The 21,066-nt window shown below is 45.2% G+C and overlaps 1 protein-coding gene across 2 annotated transcripts in view; it reads left to right on the top strand.

Annotated features, from left to right (window-relative positions):
- The window catches only part of oxt (Xylosyltransferase oxt), a 34,533-nt gene that overhangs the window by 1,357 nt on the left and 12,110 nt on the right, over positions 1 to 21,066 (top strand). The window contains exons 2-7 of one of the 2 annotated variants that reach the window (XM_089588021.1): positions 1,465 to 1,789; positions 3,263 to 3,559; positions 6,381 to 6,562; positions 8,053 to 8,252; positions 9,863 to 9,943; positions 15,524 to 15,746. In XM_089588021.1, coding sequence (XP_089444147.1) covers positions 1,465 to 1,789; positions 3,263 to 3,559; positions 6,381 to 6,562; positions 8,053 to 8,252; positions 9,863 to 9,943; positions 15,524 to 15,746 — 1,308 coding nt within the window. The remainder of the gene's footprint in view (positions 1 to 1,464; positions 1,790 to 3,262; positions 3,560 to 6,380; positions 6,563 to 8,052; positions 8,253 to 9,862; positions 9,944 to 15,523; positions 15,747 to 21,066) is intronic. The other variant, XM_089588022.1, reaches the window with a different exon arrangement.

The raw sequence follows: 21,066 nt of genomic DNA, 5'->3' as shown, positions 1-21,066 counted from the left end.
CAGACAATTTTTTTTATCCTATATAAGTGTCTCACACTGATGTTGCAGCAGTCACTGTGTGGGAAGGACCTGAAATACTCAGAAAAGCTGCGCACCTGTCTAATCCACTTATCACCACCTGCACAGTTCAAGCTTGCACGTTCCTCCATCCACTTCCACGTTACGTGCAAACCATCTATTGAAGCTGCCTGATTGCATGCCGAGTGCTTTTAACACATTTACTGCATCATGGGCAACGAATACCAAGTCCTGCAAAAAGGACTTGATGATGATGATGATCATGATAGCATGGCATAACTCTTTGTAGAGGGCAGTCACAAAACTTGTGTCCTAGCCAACGAAAATAAAAAAAAGGAAACGAGAAAAAAAAATCACTATTGGTCACTATTGCCATCCATTGGCAGCCCAAAGATGCCGGTCGTGCCAATGGGTCACTGGTGGGTCATGCCCACACTGTGGTCATGCCGCACTCAAGAAAATTTAAGGGTGACCCACCAATGGGCTACAATGCTAAGGATTAGGACTTCAAAAAATTGCTGCCGCAGTGAATGTGTTAAAGGGGCAGTGAGGAGAGCTCTATTGATATTTTTTTTATAGCAAAATCCGATAGTTCGGCATTTCATGGCTTTGTTGCCACTTGGCCGGCAGCGAAAGATGCATTTATTTCTAAGAAATTTGGATTCGAAGTTGAAAAAGTTTTTTCCGCCGCTCTGATTCAAACTTGGGATTCTCTTATGACGACACAGGACTAAGTGACGTGAAACATGACGTGCACGTGACGTAACGCAGACTCCGGGATTTCTGGCGGCCAGCAGAGCAGCCTAGCAGCAGCCGAAAAGAAAGCTACCTCTGGCCGCACGTTGAAGGCATCTATCGGCTATTGCGGCCGTCACTACCGTCGCTTCGTTTACATTTGCACTGGCGTTTTGCCAGCGTTACGATGGATCTCGCTCTCGAAGTCGTCAACGAAGTTCTTACAAATAGACACCTTTAGCATACCGTGTACCTTGTTACCGTTAGCGGAATACCGGGAGCCCACCTATCGCCGTTGAGCAGGCGCTGGTTGGTCCCGATGCTGCAGGCTCGCGCGTAGCTGCCGGGTACGTGGCGCCATCTGGCGACGTCAAGGAGATTTGTGCATGCATTGGCTGCGCCTCAGTGATTTGTGGCTTCTCGTGTCCTAGAACCATTGGTTCTAGCAACACTGTTTTGTCCTATGACGTCATCACGCTTGTATTTGCGAGTTTGGCCTGTGGCGGCGATACCTGTATTTTGGTTCTTGCTCTTTTCTACATTACAAGAGCTTTGTTGTCAGTATGAGTGGCGTTTTTGTAATCAGGAGCTGGTGTTCTGTCGATACAAGCCAACTTCAATTTCTCCTCAGTGTCCCTTTAATACAACCTGCTTGTTCTCTATGAAGTGTCTTACTCAGCTCACTATCACATCCTTCACTTCCCTGTCCAGGCCAGGGACGGTCGAGAACAGAGCGCTCAATCAGATGACGAATACAACAACGAGGATGAAGACGGAGCTCAGCAACGTGCCGTTGACTCTCGTCGAAGCGGTGGCAGCCCTGTGGTCTCAAGCGACGTCAATGGCTCTGAAGCCATTGACTGGAGTCACCTGGGGTTTCAACCAGAGTGCGACATCGTCGGAAAGGATGCCCTTTCCGCAATCCGGCGTGCCACGACAACGCAGTGCAAGCAGGAGTTGGCGAATGTCACCTGCCTCGTGCAACGTGGTTTGCTCTATCCCAGTGAACTGCCACGATCTTGTGAAAGCCTGTCAGGTAAGGATGGGGGGCTTAGCATTAGAAGGACACTGAGGATGATTACACCTAGTTTTTGTTTTTAGTAGACTTAGATTGCTCGGCCTTTTGTCACATGGCAGCAGAAGACGCATTTAACGGGAAGAAATTTGAAGTTCAGAGTCAAATATTTTTTCTTGCCACTTGATTTGAACTTGTGACAACGATTATATTGAGTACTTTAGAAGATGTTATTGCCAGCTGGAAGTGAATAGTGATGTGGTCCAGGCTCAGAGATCCGAAAGAAAAAAAAAGAAAGCACTTTATGTCAACATGGCTTGCTTGTGAAAGTGACCTTTGCCAGTGATACCTGCTTTTGATTTTTTTGCATTTTATAGCCTATAAAAGTTCTGTTCTTAGACTAACCTCTTTGTCATTAGAATCTGGTAATGAATCAGTATAGGTCAGCTTCAATTTATTATCAATGTCCCTTCGTGATGGCTTTCAGCAGACTCGAATCATGTCCAGAGAACTGGGCGCAACGACGATGGTTATGTTGATTTTCTCAAGTACCACTTTGTTCTTGTTAGAGGTCAAGTCAAAACTGGGTCTTCCTGTTTAATGATGATCGTCTAAATTGAGGTCGTTGAGCTGAATAGATGAGCAGTCATGATTCCTTGTCCTTGTAGTAGTGTGCTTCACAAGCTTCATGGTTTGATGTTTATGAGCTGAAACTATAGTTTCTCCGTGGAGCACATACACTTGATCTCAAGACTTTCTGCTGAAGAAATGCTCTAAATCAGAGATGTTTACCAGTTTATGCTTGTTTATTTGCTCACAGAGACACAGATAATAGAGATATGTAAGTATACAATTTCATAGTCAAAAGAGACTTACGGTGTCTTACACAAGCTTACCAGTGCCCCATAACCACAAGCTCTCAGTCGGCTTGGGTATGCGCATATCTGTGCTTTAATTGCTACGCAGTAAATAAACACTCTTAATTTTATTGTTAGAGTTATTATTATCGATTGGCAATTCCTTACTGTTAAATGGCGAGGGACTGGGCCACTTTGAGGGACGAACAGGCATTGGCAGATTGCGCTTGGTTAATCGTAGGATGATGTCTTGGTCTAAATCCGAGTCGGTCTGTGAATGGTCTGTTATGCCGATATTGTTCATGTTACGACGATGTGGAAGTGGAAGACGAAGTGGCCTGGGGACGAACGAAGTAGAAGAGGTTGATGGAGCTCCCTGCTAGGAACTATTCATTCTAAACCCCTAACGCTTGTAAATAAATGTAAATAGTATTACCCCGCACCTCCACCAAGGATGTTACGGGGATGTTATTATGACGCCCACTGTGGCTCCATTCCTCTCATGCTTTGCACAGGGACTAGAGGCTAGTTAACCATGTTGAATAAATACATTCCTCGTGCAAGGTCACCCGTAGAGGTCGGAAATCAAGTTTAGCAAGTGACTGTGCAGTTCAAAAAAGGCACGTTATTCGGTCAGGCCGGGTCTTTGGCGGTCACCTCGGCTGCTTCCGTGATGACCGGCGGTCACGCATCCTCGAGAGGCTGGCCTCACGGACCAACGGCAACTGTCGTCGCCACTGCGTCGGTCTCTGCCTGCGGCTTGGTTTCGCCTGGGCGGGGCTTCAGTACGGGACCGAGTGCTTCTGTGGCAGGGAGCAGCCCGCGGCGAACCTCACTCTCCCATCGCGCTACTGCGACATGGTCTGCCCGGCGAACGAAAGCGAGCTGTGCGGCGGCTACCTCGCCATGGACGTCTTCTCGACGGGGTTACCCAGTGAGCGCCGGAAACGACGAAAAGATGCATGCGCGGAGCTGCCACCCTTCTCTGGCTCTGAAACTCTTCTTCATGCGGGGCTCGCGCTCGTCTCCTCTCCTGTGCTGCCCTCTGAGAAGCGTCCTCTTCCCGTGCCTTGCTTGATGAGGTAGATAGCACTCGCTGCCTTCTAATCTGCCTGCGTTTGGTACTAACTTCCCTCCGAGCTTCTTCCCTCTTCTCAGCTCTGCATCACTCTCATCTCTGCACTCGTGCTGTGGGTTTTTGTAGTTTCCTGCTTGGGCCTTCCTCGTCGTCGACGTCTGCTGCTTTTCAGAGCTTGCGCGTTTCGCGTGAAGTGCTTCAAGCCTCTGCGTAGTGCGCAGCTGCTTCTTCTAGGACTGGTCTGCTGTGGACTTCGCCGACAGAAACTTGTTGGCAGCACCTTATCTGGCTAAACACTACTCTAGTTCAACGTCTCTCCTGTTGACTTTCTCTCCCAGAATTCTACTCACTGCTGCCTTGAAATGATGGTTCTTTGGTCACTGGAAATCATTGACTTCTGCGTCTTTCCGCTTGTGCTTTTGTCTGCTGGTGTTAGTCACTTAGCAAGATGATATTTGTGTTACCTGTTTACTTTGTCTACAGCTGCTGTTGCTTGGGAGTCTGTCATTAGCCATATGCTTCCTGCTTTCTGAAACTGCTCTTTGGCTAGACTGTCACCCATCCCGGAACTCTGCTTGGGAAATTCTTTGGGGGGTGGGTTTCTCTTCCAAAGACCGTGCGTATTTTATGTGTCCTTTATTGCCGCTAGAGCTTCTTAGCTCGCAAAACATTGTCCATCTTAAGTCTTTGACAAGTACTGCTTCATGTGACATTGTTTTGCAAGTGCCATCTGGAGACCAAGACTAAACTTTTTCTTAAATTAATATTAATCAACATCATGTCACAGGACATCTGCTAAGATATGCCCATTCATTTTTCATCCATCGTACACTGGGAGAATCACATTTCTTGAGGGTTCTTCTTTAAAACTTCCGTGCATACGCCGTAAAGGCAACATTACCTTCTCAAAGGACCAAATTTGAGTTTGCGAAAACTTGATTGGAACCAGCTTAAATCCAACTGGCTAAAATCAGTTACTCATGTTTTCGGGAGTTGCAATTGATCTTTTTTGATTGGGTAGGTAGAGCTGCCGCTTATAACAGTAGCTGTATGTCTAGCTACTGTTACAGTAGTTGTATGTAAATGCTGAGATCTTTTTATGCACTTTTTATATATTTAACTCTTAGGCTTAATTACCCACCACACTGAAATATTTGTTGCAACTGAAATTACGGGAACAGAGAGAAAATGGTACTCTATATGCATAGGATAAGGTTAATTGGCGGAATAAAAGAGAGGTTCTTGTCCAGCATGTAGTTTGCCTTATTATGATGATATTTTCTGGTTCTGAAAAGTTTTTTTTGTACATATTCAATGGAACAGGCACTGGTAATGTGCAAGATAACAGTTTAAACGATTATAACCAGCTAAACTTTCCTCTCTAGACCATTGTAAACATCTTTCCCTCAGATCTTTCCTGCCTGGGCCTGCTAGCCTCCTAACACTGACGCTGCTTCAAATCTGAGTGCTCAAATGCTCACTGCTTCCTGTTCGTTTACCTAACAGCCAAGCCCAAATGCCCTTGTATCGAACCTGTGTCTTTGTAGGCTATCTTTTATTGTGCTTGTGTTGAACTGGCCTTACTGGAAAAAGGATAAAGTGGCTTTCTGTGTCTACTGAATACCGTATTTACTTGCATAAATAGGTCCACTCCTGAAGGCTTTTTTTTTCATTTTTTTGTTCATTCATTACGTGCATTCATTTTTTGCATTCATTATGTGGGGTAATACACTAACAAAAATTTATATTTTGGCAGCCAAAATCGCAGGTGCATACGTTATGCAAGAAAATGTGGTATTGCTTTGTTTGCTTATTGGCACAAAAACCTCTGGTTTTCTCAGTGTTGCCAGACACTCTTAGTGCAATAAGGCCATGGTGTAGGCAACCTGTGCTGCAGTTGTCCCACTGTTAAGCCTAAAAACTGCTGCCGTCAGCCGCTCAAGCCACAGTGGACGCACGGCCGCATTCTGAATGATTAGAAACGCTTGTATAGCTGATAACACTCCTTTGCCTGGATGCTGTCGATGTGGCTAAATTAACTGACGTGCGTTCAGCAAAGTGCAGACGCTTATGCTTATAAGCGCAGGCAGGTTACGAGGAAAAGCGCCATAGGTAGATGTTTGTTCCTCTTGCTAAGCTGGGAATTACGGCACCGTGATTGACAAGACAAACTTCAGTGCAGCTTGCCTATAGCATAATCCAGTGCTTCCTTTTTATGACATTCTCAGTCTCGCGCATTTGTAAATTCAGGGCTAAGGTTCAATTTTGTTTAACTTTAGCCAGATTAAGCATGTGATGATATAATATGTCCAAAATAATGCTGAACTGAGGCTAAACTGAGCTTCAATGCCAACTTCCTGTGGTAACTCCACAATTTCCACATTAAACTCCACAATTTCCACATTAAATTTGGAAATATCAGTCCTGTGTTATCAATCAGTCAATGAAATGAGTAAAATTCCATCACTCAGTCAGGTTTTATTGCCTTTTCGCATAAAAGTGCAGCGAAAAAGGGTAACTAAAGGAGAAGCCATTGCTTTGCCAAATCATTCATTTGTCTCGGTGAAAGCAGCCTTCTTGGATGTCAGTCTCCTCAAGAGGGATTTTTTAGAGTGCCTCTCCACAAGCCCTGCTAGTCTTGAAAAAGAAACATTGTTTGGACCGCCTCTCCTTGCAGGCGCCGGTGAAGTTACGAAACGCGAAATCCTGTGGCCACTGGCGCCATCTAGTGCCAGGGCGCTGAAGCCAGCGCGCATCGCTTTCCTGCTCTCGGTGAATGGCCGGGCCGTGCGACAAGTGCTTCGTCTGCTGCAGTTTCTGTACCATGAGCGGCATGTCTTCTACATCCACGTTGATGCCGTGAGTTCTTCCACTTTTGTCCTGTCAACAAGAAAAAGGAACAAGCCTTGTTTTAGAATTCTTAGTATCCTCGTAGAAAACAAACAAAAACGCACACACACAAAAAGGTTTTCGGAGTTTTGGTTGTTTTCTTTATTTGTGGGATACAGTTTGTCTTGTGGTCTCATAAGAAAGGTGCAACGGATATGTGTTTCTGTAATTCTCTTGTATTTTTTTATTTCGGACTTGCAGATAGTGTTTAGGATTGCGTGCCCCTTGACGGACATTTTGAAAGTGTTGAATGTTCAACATTCATTTTGGTGACTAAATGCAATGAAGGCCTGTTTGATCTTGCTTGGTTCAAAGTTGTAGAACATGAAGCAGGTTTGTTTTGTAGCAGCCATCGCAGACTTGTCACATCAGCTAAAACTGTGTTTCCTTGGGTGTAAAAAACAAGAAACATGGCACTAAAGGTTGTATGAACAAAGTAGCGGAAAAGGTAGTTGAAACAAAGAAGGACGGTATTTACAGGAATGTTGGAGAGGTCCACTTAGCCTGGTATGCTCTAGCCTGAACAGATGTTAGGAAAAGTTATTTCAGTATATTTAGTCCCTCAAAGTGGATGGGATCAGTTGATTGATTGATTTAACTGTCATTGTTACATTTCAAGAAACTCGCTGTTATACTCCTTAAAGGGGCTGCGAAACACTCTTGGTGGGGATACTGGCTATCCTTCAGGTGGATTCTTTATGTCACACAGATGCTGACTTAAAAAGAATTGCAGGAATCGATGCACAGGAACGGGAGTTATTCAGTGAAGAAATTTCAAAATACAAGCAAACAAAACGCTGCCCTCAACTCGATTTTGGCGGGGCTTCCCACTCCTATTTCGCTCTCCCAATGACGGCACCTGGCGCAACCAATCAAAACAGCCAGCCAGAGCACGTCGCGGAAGTTTGCACTCCATGGTTGCCTGCTCTTTGTAACTCGTTCTTGCTGAGACTGGCAGCATGGTATCCATGCCAGAGCGCCCCTGGTGGTGTATTTTTATTTTACTTGCTTTGCAGGGCTTTTATCTAAGACAAAGAAGTTGTTTTTGCTGATCTAATATAAAACACCGACAGGTGACAATATGTGTCTATTTATTCACACAATTTGCAGTATATTTACTGTTTGTCCAATCATCAAGCTCGCGCCAGGTGATGTCATATCCGCTGCTAAAAACCCGTCACTGTGTGGGGACACCATCAGAGCCGTGAATTTGTTTTTGGGAGGACATTAAAATATTAAAAAACGGAATGTATGCGGTACTACCGACGCTAATAGCACCATTATAACTCACTGTATGCAATCAACAGGCAAAACAGTCAACTAAGATTGTGTTTCTGGGCCCCTTTAACTCTCTCTCATCACGTTTTTCCTTCCACATGCAGTTCATGTTGAAAATTGGGGCACATTACCGTGAACTCTTTCTTTCTCACTTTCTTTCGTTCCGCTGCTTGGTAACGCAGAGGCAGGAGCACATGTACCGGTCCCTGCTGCCGTTGGAGTCCAAGTACGCCAACGTGCGCTTGGCACGCGACCGTCTCGCCACCATCTGGGGCGGCTCGAGCTTGCTCGAGATGCTCCTGCGTGGCATGGCCTATCTGCTGCGGGAGCATGCCAAGTGGGACTACTTCGTCAACCTGAGCGAGACCGACTACCCGGTCAAGTGAGCATCCACTCCACTCACTCTGGAGCACAGTGATTTGTCTGCGAACTACTCAAAAGCGCTCACTGAACGCGCACAAAAACAGCGTAAACTACACAAAGGACGCAGAAAGGGGAGACGAGACACAGGCGCTGACTAACAACTGAAATTTTATTGCTCTGACACATCCGTAAATATACACAAGGTATCAAAAACAACAAGAAGGATGAAACAGACAATCGCAGCAGGAAACTAGCAGGGAATCATGAATGCCGAGCTGACGCAAGGAGACGAAATTCCTTATCTTATCCTTCTTGTTGTTTTTGATACCTTGTGTACCGTATTGTGCGTTTTTATCGTAAAGACTTGCAAAAATTTTCCCGCCTCAACCACTCACTCGTTTGCAGTGAAACTGCGCACAGAGCTTGCGGAATATGGTAACTTTTGTATCGTAGCAAGTTTTACAATGGTACTTACTTAGTTGAGCTGTGCATGATACGAAATCGTAGTTGTCTGCGTAGAGATCGTCGAACCAAAACCTCAGACGCCGTTTTTTCGCTGAAAGGCGGCAGTGGCGCCATCTGTTTTCAGCAGTGAAAAGCGTCACGACAAGGTGCCGAGGTAGCCGAGGTGAGCGTTGCATGAAGCGTGTGCCTACACTGTACGCGTGCCCTTTGAATATGCCGTTTTTTTCGGCTAACTGAGCGAAAAGAAATATCAGAACAATCGATTTAACGAGGCTTTACCTTTCAGATGATATTATTTGCAAAATCGCCGCGGCACCTTGTCGTGACGCTTTTCACTGCTGAAAACAGATGGCGCCACTGCCGCCTTTCCGCGAAAAAACGGCGTCTGCGGGTTTTGGTTCGACGATCTTTACGCAGACAACTACGATTTCGTATCATGCACGGCTCAACTAAGTAAGTACCGTTGTAAAACTTGCTACGATACAAAAGTTACCATATTGCGCAAGCTGTGTGTGCAGTTTCACCGCAAATGATCGAGCGGTTGAGGCGGGAAAATTTTTGCAAGTCTTTACGATAAAAACGCACAATACGGTATATTTACCGATGTGTCAGAGCAAAAAAATTTCAGTTTCATGTCTTATCCTTCTTGTTGTTCTTGATACGACCGGCGGCATGTGGTTGTTTTTTCTTCTGCTTTTCTAATCAATTAACTTTAAGCGATAACATATTCAGTATCAACACCACAAAATAAATAAATAAAATTGAAAACCCCCTGTGCCCCCTGGTTTCTGTGGCTGTTGGCTTCTCTCAAACTCAGTCAAGAGGAAAATGTGAGAAATTTTTGTACAGGTGCCGTCAAAAGTAAATGGAGGGGAATATTAACGAAAAAATTTAATCACTGCCCGCTCAATTCATGCATCCTTGAATACATATGTGCAGACTAATTGTGGTTGTGCGAATTGCACTGTGCACCAACAAACATGGACCATTGTGCTTTAGATTTAAAGAAATTAAATTTTTTTGACAAAGTCGCCTTCCATTTACTTTCGACGACGACTGTACATTGTGCCAAAACTAATGAAGTGGTTAAAGGGTTAGAAAGCCTGCAATTTACTCTTGTCCAAATTCCGGGTAGTGAAGCATACCTTGTTCCGACTGATCCAGGTCTCGTGAGGAGCTGGAAAAATTCCTGGCCGCCAACATGGGATCCAATTTTGTCAAGTCTCATGGCCAGGATACTCAGAGGTAAGTGTAGGCTGCCACATGTGCAGGGATGGCTGTGTGTCATAAATTGACATCTCTTAAAAACGAAAATTTGTGTCTCCCAGAAACTCATACCATTTAATTCTTAATGCTACATTAAAATAAAAATAAAAAAATAAAATGGCAGGGACCCAAGCAGTTTAAAGTGATATCGAGGGCAAACTAAAGTTGACCTGTATAGATTGACTGTGTTCTAATAACAATTAAAGACGCTATTTTCACAGAAAATGAAGTTTTTATGAGCTAGGAAAGGTCAACAGCTGAAATGGTGGGTTTACCACCACACCTCGTTTTCACAAGTAAAACTGCTGTGATGCCAAAATTTTTTTCCTTTATCGCAAGTCTCTGAGGCAAGACCAACATCTATACATGCAGCAGTAATCATGGAGTCCTTTTCATCATTAACTTCTCAGATTCGAATCAAGTGCCGAAAAAAAAAAAAAATTTTGTTTTTAATTCGAATTGATTTCAGCACTTAAGATGCACTGAAGAGGATTCTGAACTTGTGTTTTTGCCGCGGGAACTCGATCTACTCGTTCCTAGCATTCTTAGAAACTGCGACTTATTGCCCATTGTGGCCGATTTCCCTAATTAAATCGAATTAACGTCCGGCTCCCGCCTTTATTTTTTTAATTCTCCCTCGTACGGTGGGCGGAGTCGACCAACGCGTGGAGTGCGTTTCAGCCAGCTCTGTGGAGGCTTTGCTTTCGTTTTATTTTGTTTTCTAGGCTTCCATGAATAAATAGTTTCATTCGCAGATAATATACCCGCAAAATAAGCCCGCAGAAATAAAAATATGCGCGGACTATTTGCTACTACGGACTACTACGTATTACTCCGCCGATGGCAGAGCGGCAAGCCGCCACGGGACTGGGTGAAAGGCACTCCCCGCGTTGGTCGACTCCGCCCACTGTACGAGGCAGAATTAAAAAAAGAAAGGCGGGAGCCAGGCGTTAATTCGATTTAATTAAGGAAATCGGCCACACAGGGCCATAAATCGGAGTTTCTAAGAATGCTCGGAACGTGTAGATTGAGTTCCCGCGGCAAAAAGACGAGTTCAGATTCCTCTTCAGTGCACCTTTAATGCATCTCTTGCTAGCGAACAAGCACAGACAGGGACACTGATCAGTTTAATATCGGAGTAACAGCATTTACTCTAAAAATTTCAGTACTACTTTACTTATCCTGAGAAAATCCATTTATATTCGTGGAATTTTTCCGCATTTTAATGACTTCACATGGTTGAGAGTTTAGTGCGGGGGTTTGCTGCAAGCGTCAGTGGTGACACTTGTGATATTGCTGCCCGTAGATAAGCCCCCTCCGTGCGTCGTTTTGAAGCTTGGGGCTAAATCCCAAGAGTTAGTGGTGTAGCTCACTTGTCGCACTGTAACGGTAGCAGCTGTCATGTCCATTCATGTATCTGATGCATTTTGCTTCATTTATATCAGCTGCATCTTTTTTTATTTTTTATTTATTTATTTTTTTTTTTTCATTCGCATGAGTGTTTATTTATTTATTTATTTACAAATACTGCTATCCCAGATTGGGACATTGCAGGACATTGTACTTGTCGCCCTGGCACTTTTTCGCCACCTCAGTTTTGACGGAACAAGTTTCAGCATGGCTGTCACCGTTCTGGACTGTCATGTATTGGAGGAAAGTAAAATGCGGTAATGTCTGTGAATCTTCAACTAGGCCCTAGAGATGTAATGAGACCCTTTGGTTGGACTGCAGTAGGGCCACCGAGAGTTGATTGAAGTTGGCACGTACAGTGGAACCTCGATTATACGACGTTGAAGGGACCGCGCGAAACCGTCGTATAATCCGGGTGTCGTATAATCGAAAATCAAGCGTGATATTTTTTAACGTCTGAACTTCATCGTCATCTTTTTTTTTTTTTCGAAACACAAATGCAGCACATTTTTGCCCATTCAAAAGAAAAATAGCTGCAGACAGTTCTGTGCCGCCATCTGTCTTGTAGTGTCGGAACGCAGCAACACAAAAAGCGCCGTGGACGCCGCTGTCCTCGCTTCGGTGAGCGCGGCCTTGCCCGCTTATCTTTATCAGCAGCGTCCGCTCCAGCGGACGCATTTGTTGCTGCGATGCTCCTCTTATCTTTTCTCTTTATCTTTCCTCTGATTTTTCAACTCTCCTCTATCTGCCCATGGCAGCGGTGGTGGCTTGGCTCGAGCCAGTAGGCAGGCCTGTGCAATTTCCTTTTCATCCTTTTCTCAGTCACAACAACGCGCAGGCCGCGCCTCCTCGCAGGCCGCGCCTCCTCGGGACTCCGACCCAACTGCACAGGCTCCACGAAAAAGAGAGCAAGTGCACTTGGCGGCCTCGGCAACGCTCTCTTCCGCTCAAAAAAAGGGGGTGCTTAGATTCGCATGCAAAGTTTTTTTTCAGAAATTTTTTTCCGAAAATAGGGGGGGGGGGGGGGTGCTTAGAATCGCGAAAATACAGTACATCCCGGCCTGCGTTTGCTGACGACCTTTTTTGACGGACGGTACGAGCCAGCCGTCGTACGAAGCGGGGTCCTTCTAAAATTTGCGTCATATAACCGAGGTTTTTAATGCATTGTCTCTATGGGGGTTTTGCCGGTACTGCACAAATTCGTCGTAAAATGCGGGTCGTCGCATGACCAGGGGACGTATAATCGAGGTTCCACTGTATTGATCAATCAGTTACCGCATTCTGATGACAAAGTCAGTATTTTCAGTGGAAGTGGAGCTGTTATGAGCAAGAAATAAAAAAAAAGAAAATGTCCATTTTTGCGAGAAAACTGTTCTGCGTAGAGGCAGTTCACTGTGGATCTCCGAGGCTATGTTGCACCACCATTCACTGTCAGACCAGTGATCACAGAGTCCATTTTGGTCTTGACGTCATGAATTTGAATCAAGTGGTGGAAAAATGATGAAATTTTGTGTTTTTTATTCTAATTTTCTCAGCAGTAACTAGTACATGTTTTGCAGTCGGGCAAACATCACCATACCCAGAAAGAGCCAGAGTTGGTTTTCACTGCTAACAATAATTGAGCGCAGTTAAAATTTGAGCTTGGGCTAGTTGTTTCATATTTGAAACGTTAGAGGGTAGCGCAAGACGGCACAGAACACAGCAGAAACACAGAACAGCGCCCGTCCTGTGTTCTCTGTTTCTGCTGTGTTCTGTGCCGTCTTTTTGCACTGCCCTCTAATGTTTCAAATATGAACATAGTTGTCCTCAGCGATCTTTTAAGGACATGGGTCTTAGAGCATTCTTTTTTTTTTAGAGACCAAATGCAATGAAACTGCACAGACTTATTCAGTTTCTTCTGCTCATTTCAAATATGCAATTTGTTTATTTCTAGGCCAATTACCATATTTACTTGCATAATAGGCGCACTCGCATAATAGGCGCACCCCTAGTTTGGGCGCGAAAAATCAGATTTTTTTATTTCCGCGCATAAAAGGCGCACCCCGAACTTGGCACTGTGATCAATACTGTATTTACACGATTGCAAGCCGACACCTCGCCACCCCCCGCTCCACAATCTTTATTTTAACAAAGTTTTTGCTGAACTGACTACTAGTCCTGCTGCGGACCCACAGCTTGTACAGCGACATCGCGTAGAACAGCCGCACACAGTTTTCAGGGATGCTCACTTTAAACGTCTGTTTGGAAAGCTTTATCTCCAGCCGGAAATGTTCCCGACTTCGGCCCGCGAAAACCTCGGCGCTTGGAGTCGCGTACGAAAATTTATGGACGCCGCAGTCGCAACTGCCGCACTTGTCGGCCACGTCGTATTTTCCGACCTGCCGCACGCTAGCCGTGTTCGAGAGCAAACTCCCAGTTGTGTAGCTATTAAGGTGCTTGGCCGTCGAGCTAAAACAGCAACGCTCCGCGGCAAAGCCATAAACCACGGTGAACTATCACGCTACCGCAGATCCCGGCACTTGACAGCAACAAATAAACAAAAAAAAAAACGAGCTGGAGATGCTGATGGCGATATGGATAGCGAAAGCTCGCGGCGGAGGAAAACGTTGATGATGATGATAAGCTCTACCTCGGGCGCCCTCCGTGTGTGGCCTCCACGATCAAGCGCCCGTTGCGCGCAGCCGGAGCTGATCGCAGAGGCCTCGGCGCGTGCATTCCGAAGGCTATTCCCGCGTGGGTCGTGGAAAGTTTCGGTGCGGCCCTTACACGGATCTTTTTTTTTTATATTTTCTTCGGGAAAACAGGGTGCGGCCCGTACACGAGTGCGTTTACGCGGTGTGTTCAATTTTGAGAGTCAAAAAATTTCTGGAAATTTTATAATAGGCGCACCCCGAACTTTGAGCCGGATTTTCTGGAAAAAAAGTGCGCCTATTATGCGAGTAAATACGGTAGTTCCTGAGATATTAATATATATCATACCATTGTCTGCTCAAACAATAGAAAAAAAAATGGGCCACCAGAAATTTAATTTTAATAGTATGTGGGTAGATACTACAATGTGTGAGGAATGCAGCGCTGGAAGCAGTTTTCAGTTTTTTGTCCGTGTGGACAAATGGGCTTAATAGTTAGTTTTCAAGTGAGTTAACCAGACATACAGTGCCAGAAAACACATGACACACTTGAAAACTAACTATTAAGCCCATTTGTCCACACGGACAAAAAATTGAAAACTGCTTCCAGCGCTGCATTCCTCACACATTGTAATATCTACCCCCATATTGAAATTAAATTTCTGGTGGCCCATTTTTTTTCTATTGTTTGAGCAGACAATGGTATGATATATATTAATATCTCAGGAACTAATTGGCCTAGAAATAAACAAATTGCATATTTGAAATGAGCAGAAGAAACTGAATAAGTCTGTGCAGTTTCATTGCATTTGGCCTGTAAATAAAAAAAATGCCTTAAGACCCATGTCCCCCCTTAGTGGTGCACTGAAGAGAATTCTGAACTTGTCTTTTTGCCGCGGGAACTCGATCTACACGTTCCGAGCATTCTTAGAAACTGCGACTTATTGCCCTGTATCGCCGATTTCCCTAATTAAATCGAATTAACGTCCGGCTCCCGCCTTTATTTCTTTAATTCTCCCCCGTACGGTGGGCGGAGTCGACCAACGCGTGAAGTTCCTTTCAGCCAGCTCTGTGGAGGCTTTGCTTTCGCTTTATTTTGTTTTTTAGGTTTCGATGAATAAATAGTCTCATTAGCAGATAATATAGCCGCAAAATAAGCCCGCAGAAATAAAAATACGCGCGGACTATTTGCTACTACGGACTACTGCGTATTACTCCGCCGATGGCAGAGCGGCAAGCCTCCACGGGACTGGTTGAAAGGCACTCAACGCGTTGGTCGACTCCGTCCACCGTACGAGGCAGAATTAAAAGAAAAGGGCGGGAGCCGGCCGTTAATTCGATTTAATTTGGGAAATCGGCCATACAGGGCAATAAGTCACAGTTTCTAAGAATGCTGGGAACGTGCAGATCGAGTTCCCGTGGCAAAAAAGACAAGTTCAGATTCCTCTTCAGTGCACCTTTAAGGCCTAAGGGCAGCTGGACCATGGAGTGACTGACTCCGCCATTGCTGCGGCTGCAGGTTTATCGGGAAGCAGGCGCTGGAGCGCACGTTCCACGAGTGTGGTGGGCGCATGTGGCGTCTAGGGCCGCGCACGCTGCCCTGGGGTCTTCGCCTGGATGGTGGCAGCGACTGGGTGGCTCTGCACCGCCAGTTCTGCACCTATGTCGCCCTGCCCGAGCACGAGGACACCCTGCTGCGGGGACTGAAGGCTCTCTTCCGACACACCCTCCTGCCGGCCGAGGTGAGGAGGATGCACGCTTCCTGATTGCAGAGAAACACTGACCCATTCAGGTGCCAATTATGTTTGGAGGGAAGAAAATTTTGAAATTTTTCGAGTTTTCATTAGCAGTCTGCCAAGGTTGCATAGAAAAAGCTCTCAGAATTTATTTATTTATTTATTTCAAGTTACCCTCTTGGCCCAGAGGGCATTACAGAGGGGGAGTGATGCAGTGGAAAAAAAAACAGTGCAACATACGTAACAAACAGTGCGACAAAAATGTAACAGAGACAAAAAACTAACTGAAGCTAATGCTATGGTACAGTATTTCGGGAAAGCGGGATAAGCAGTAATAAAAAACGACATATACAAAAAGACAGGGAAAACTGAATACAGGCGTGAATAGGGGATCATTCCCGGGGCTCGTCTGAAAAGCAGACGGTAACGTGGGGTAACAATCTAAAAAGTAAACAGAAAGCACTGTCATTGTATGAGAAACATAGCTAATGAGTGGCAACACTCGTTAATGTTGGTCTTTAAAAATGGAGAAGAAAGTAGAACACAATATGAAACTACATAAAACACACAACAATATAACTGAAAACTTTCAAACTAAAGGAGTTATAACAAAAAAAACTTCTATGCTTTGTAATGTAAGCATAAGTTTTTCTTGAATACTGCCAACCCCAAAGGGGTCATTACAGGAGTGGGTTGAAAAATGAAGAAAATAGCAGAAAACAAATACACATCAGGAAACAGGGTCAACAATGCGTATAAGAAAGAACTGCCTTTTCAGCGAGCGCAATAAATTTTTCCAATGTTGGCTGCATGGTACTAATACATGGCTGCAAAGCGTTCCATTCGCGTACGGACTGAAGTAAATTAGGATACCAGAACGAGTTATTATTGCAAGAAAATTCCTGTATCATATTTGAGTGTATGTGTCTGGTTTGGCGTGTGTGTCTTATATCTAGAAAGACGAAGAAATATAGCTGGAATGAGTTGTGAAGAAGTAAATAAAAAAAGTTGAAAAGTTGAAAGGTAGTGCCTCTCTTGTCCTCCTCTCTTCTCCTCGTTGTTTAGCGCTGTGGTGTATAGAAAAGCTCTCATCCTCCCAGATTATTAACCATGCTGTTTCACTTGGGTCTTCATTTGTTCACGTCATGGCTCAGCGCTGATTTCAGGGTCTTCATTATATAGCACATCTTTTGACTCGCTCCTGTCACACGAAGCATTCATGGAAACAGATCTGCACGTTTTCAGCTATAAGACTCGCAAAGCAAGCAAACTAAAATATGCAGTGAGCAGAGCTATACCTGAAGTAGAACACAGAAACGCCTATTTTGAAAATGATTTTCTTCATTTCACGAGTCTGGTTTAGGATGGCTGCATGTACGATTTTTGGCATTTCAGTGCATTTTTATTGTGTCCGCATATTAGGTCCTTGAAACCTTTTATACCAGGATTTGAGAGTATTCAGGCTGCATGTATTTAGGTCTAGTATGCAAAAATATTGGAATCTCTTATGAATACTTTTCAGAGCCTGTGCTCTAGAGTGACACGTCCAATATTAATATCTCTCTGGGATGAGCCTGTGGCCTAGATTATGTTTGTCACTGCAGAGGTTAGCCTAGTGATCTTCCTGGCAGGCTACCCCAGATGAGTGCGATACATGTGAAGAGAAAAACATGCATATAAGACTGTCACGCACACACATACACACACGGGATTTTTCCCATAGTGCAGACAAGATCCATGTCCCTGAAAAATTGTCGTAGGGGTTACATTGTGATGCCTTAAAGGGACACTGAGGAGAGCTCTATTAATAATTTTTTTATAGCAAAATCCGATAGTTCGGCATTTCATGGCTTTGTTGCCACTTGGCCGGCAGCGAAAGATGCATTTATTTCTAGGAAATTTGGATTCGAAGTTGAAAAAGTTTTTCCCGCCGCTCTGATTCAAACTTGGGATTCTCCTATGACGACACAGGACTAAGTGACGTGAAACATGACGTGCACATGATGTAACGCAGACTCCGTGATTTCTGGCAACCAGCAGTGCGGCCCAGCAGCAGCCGAAAAGAAAGCTACCGCCGGCCGCACGTTGAAGGCATCTATCGGCTATTGCGGCCGTTGCTTCGTTTACGTTTGCACCGGCGTTTTGCCAGCGTTACAATGGATCCTGTTCTCGAAGTCGTCAACGAAGTTCTCGCAAATAGACACCTTTAGCATACCGTGTACCTTGTTACTGTTAGCGGAATACCGGGAGCCCGCATACCACTGTGAGCAGGCGCTGATTGGTCCCGGCGCTGCAGGAGCGCGCGTAGCTGTTGGGTGCGTGGCGTCATCTGGCGACGTCAAGAAGATTTGCGCATGCATTTGCTGCGCCTCAGTGATTCGTGGCTTCTCGTGTCCTAGTGTTGCTAGAACTATTGGTTCTAGCAACACTGTTTTGTCCTATGACGTCATGAAGCTTGTACTTGCGAGTTTGGCCTGTGGCGACGATACCTGTATTTTGGTTCTTGCTCTTTTCTACGTTACAAGAGCTTTGTTTAACAAAACTTCAGTTTGGGCTAGATGGTGCATAGCTATAAATGAAATGGAATTTAAGCGCACACGAAAAACGCACACAAGAGGAGATACACACAGGACAAGCGCTAACCGACGATGAAAGAAACACAAGTGTTGACTTGAGAAGACGAAGGGGACGAGTTACATACAAAAGAGCCCTCATATTTGGATAGATAATTTAACAAAACTTCAGTTTGGGCTAGATGGTGCATAGCTATAAATGAAATGGAATTTAAGCGCACACGAAAAACGCACACAAGAGGAGATACACACAGGACAAGCGCTAACCGACGATGTTTCTTTCATCGTCGGTTAGCGCTTGTCCTGTGTGTATCTCCTCTTGTGTGCGTTTTTCGTGTGCGCTTAAATTCCATTTCATTTATAGCTATGCACCATCTAGCCCAAACTGAAGTTTTGTTAAATTATCTATCCAAATATGAGGGCTCTTTTGTATGTAACTCGTCCCCTTCGTCTTCTCAAGTCAACACTTGTGTTTCTTTCATCGTCGGTTAGCGCTTGTCCTGTGTGTATCTCCTCTTGTGTGCGTTTTTCGTGTGCGCTTAAATTCCATTTCATTTATAGCTATGCACCATCTAGCCCAAACTGAAGTTTTGTTAAATTATCTATCCAAATATGAGGGCTCTTTTGTATGTAACTCGTCCCCTTCGTCTTCTCAAGTCAACACTTGTGTTTCTTTCATCGTCGGTTAGCGCTTGTCCTGTGTGTATCTCCTCTTGTGTGCGTTTTTCGTGTGCGCTTAAATTCCATTTCATTTAAGAGCTTTGTTGTCAGTATGAGTGGCGTTTTTGTAATCAGGAGCTGGTATTCTGTCGATGCAAGCCAACTTCAATTTCTCCTCAGTGTCCCTTTAATACCCCTGTCACACGGTCATTACGAAGGCCCTCGAACTGATAGTCACTGACTCAAAGGCCAGTTCAGTGCTACTACACGGGCAGCTGCGGTGGCAGCGGAGCAGAGTGGAAATCTCATCGAGATCTCGAAGGACTTCGAGCAGTGACTGAGTGCAGTCTCAGATGCGGAGCACTCGCAGCAACACGCTGGGGGAAGAATATCAGAGCAGTATAATTGTTAGGGGTGTGCGAATAGTGGTTTTTTGATTCGAAGCGAATTCGAAGCGAATAGCAATTTTCTTCGAATAATTTCGAAGCGAATAGTTCGAATAGTACTTCTGGCACTAAAAAGAGGCTGAGTGACTGTAGGCATTTCCAAAACCATTTATTTTCCCAACACACGATGCCATTACACACTGCACTGAGGCTTTATTTAAAACCACACTTCAAAATTTTAACACCTAGAGTGAAGAACAATTTTCTGGCAATTTATACTGGAAGAACAACTTTTACATTCCCAGACTTGCATTGCCTCGAGCAAGAATGGAAACGGCTGTACAAAACTCTAGCGCCGCAAGCGAAACGTCATTCGCACCGCTCGCGCGTCCTGGCAAAATTGTCCCCGGTAGTACTTCCGAGCAGCACTCAGCATCACGCTTCCATCAAGAATGCTCTCAGCCTCCAACGTATCGGAGTGCCCGAGTTGCGGCGACGGAGTTCGGCACACCACCGAAGATGGCTCAATGCCCTGATTACGGCGGCGTTCCGTTCCCATCAACGCGCAAGCAGTCAGAATAGCAAGAAAAGACGCCAGTCGTAGATGCCGAGCGTTAACGGCAGTAATCCTCCACGGGTGCACAAGCTTAGCGTTATCACACGCAAAGGCGCCCTTCCCATTGACGTAAGTATACACTTCGGCGACATCGACATCGAGTCCCCGCGCTGCCGCTGAATTTTTCGCGCCTCCGCCGGTAATATGATGGCTTGCTTGACAGCTGCCGAGAACGGTCGCTCATGTTCCGTACGCATGATTCGTCACCTGACTGGGTGAAGCGATAGCACGGTAGGGCTGCGTGTTTATCTTCGCATCTGTCCTATCTGGTAATCTTTTCCGCAACTCTAACGGAAAAAAAAAATCGAGAGGCGGTGGAGCGGGCGCGGCTTCGGTGCTTATCTGGTTTTCCAGCCAGCGTCCGCCGCGGCGGACGCGGTTGTTGCGTTGTGTGACGCGCGTCTTTTTTCGTTTTTCTTTCTTTCCTCTTATCTTTGAACTCTCCTCTATCTGCACGTGGCAGCGGTGGTGGCTCGGCTAGAGCCAGTCGGCAGGCCCCTTTCCTTTTCATCCTTCGCTCAGTCGCAACAACAACAACAGTAAACTGAGGTTTCTTGTTTTGAAACTCTTCCTTCTTTGCGTCTGCCTCGGCACGGTGGCAGCGACGCGGCTTATGGCAGCCGCGGAGGCTCGGAGACGGCCAGAACGCAGGATCTTCCGCGCAAGAGCGCGTCGCCCTCACCTTTATTTCGTTTGTAGCTGAGTTCGCACCCCGACCTGGTTGTGATTCGTGTATTGACTGACCCCCGAGCGTTGAAAGCGCGATAAAAAAAAGCCATCTATGCGGCAATACTCGGAACTGAAACCACATAAAGCAAGCGGGCAAGCGCCCCAGAAACACTATTCGCGCGAGGCGAATACTTCGAAATTTCGAATACCGAGAATTCGGTTCGAAGCGAATATCGAATACCGTGCTATTCGATCGAATATTCGAAATTATCGAATATTCGCACACCCCTAATAATTGTAGAAAAATTATTGAACTTCAAAATGTCCAACTAATTTTCTAGCATAATAAAGACAGGCTGGGCTATGCAACACTGCAGCAAGCATGATACCATTGTTGCCAGCAGTACAGAAACAACCTACAG

The sequence above is a fragment of the Amblyomma mixtum genome, chromosome 4 (assembly GCF_055824585.1).
Source record: "Amblyomma mixtum isolate Tamu chromosome 4, ASM5582458v1, whole genome shotgun sequence".
Lineage (NCBI taxonomy): Eukaryota > Metazoa > Arthropoda > Arachnida > Ixodida > Ixodidae > Amblyomma > Amblyomma mixtum.
This window is presented reverse-complemented; position numbering and strand designations above follow the sequence as displayed.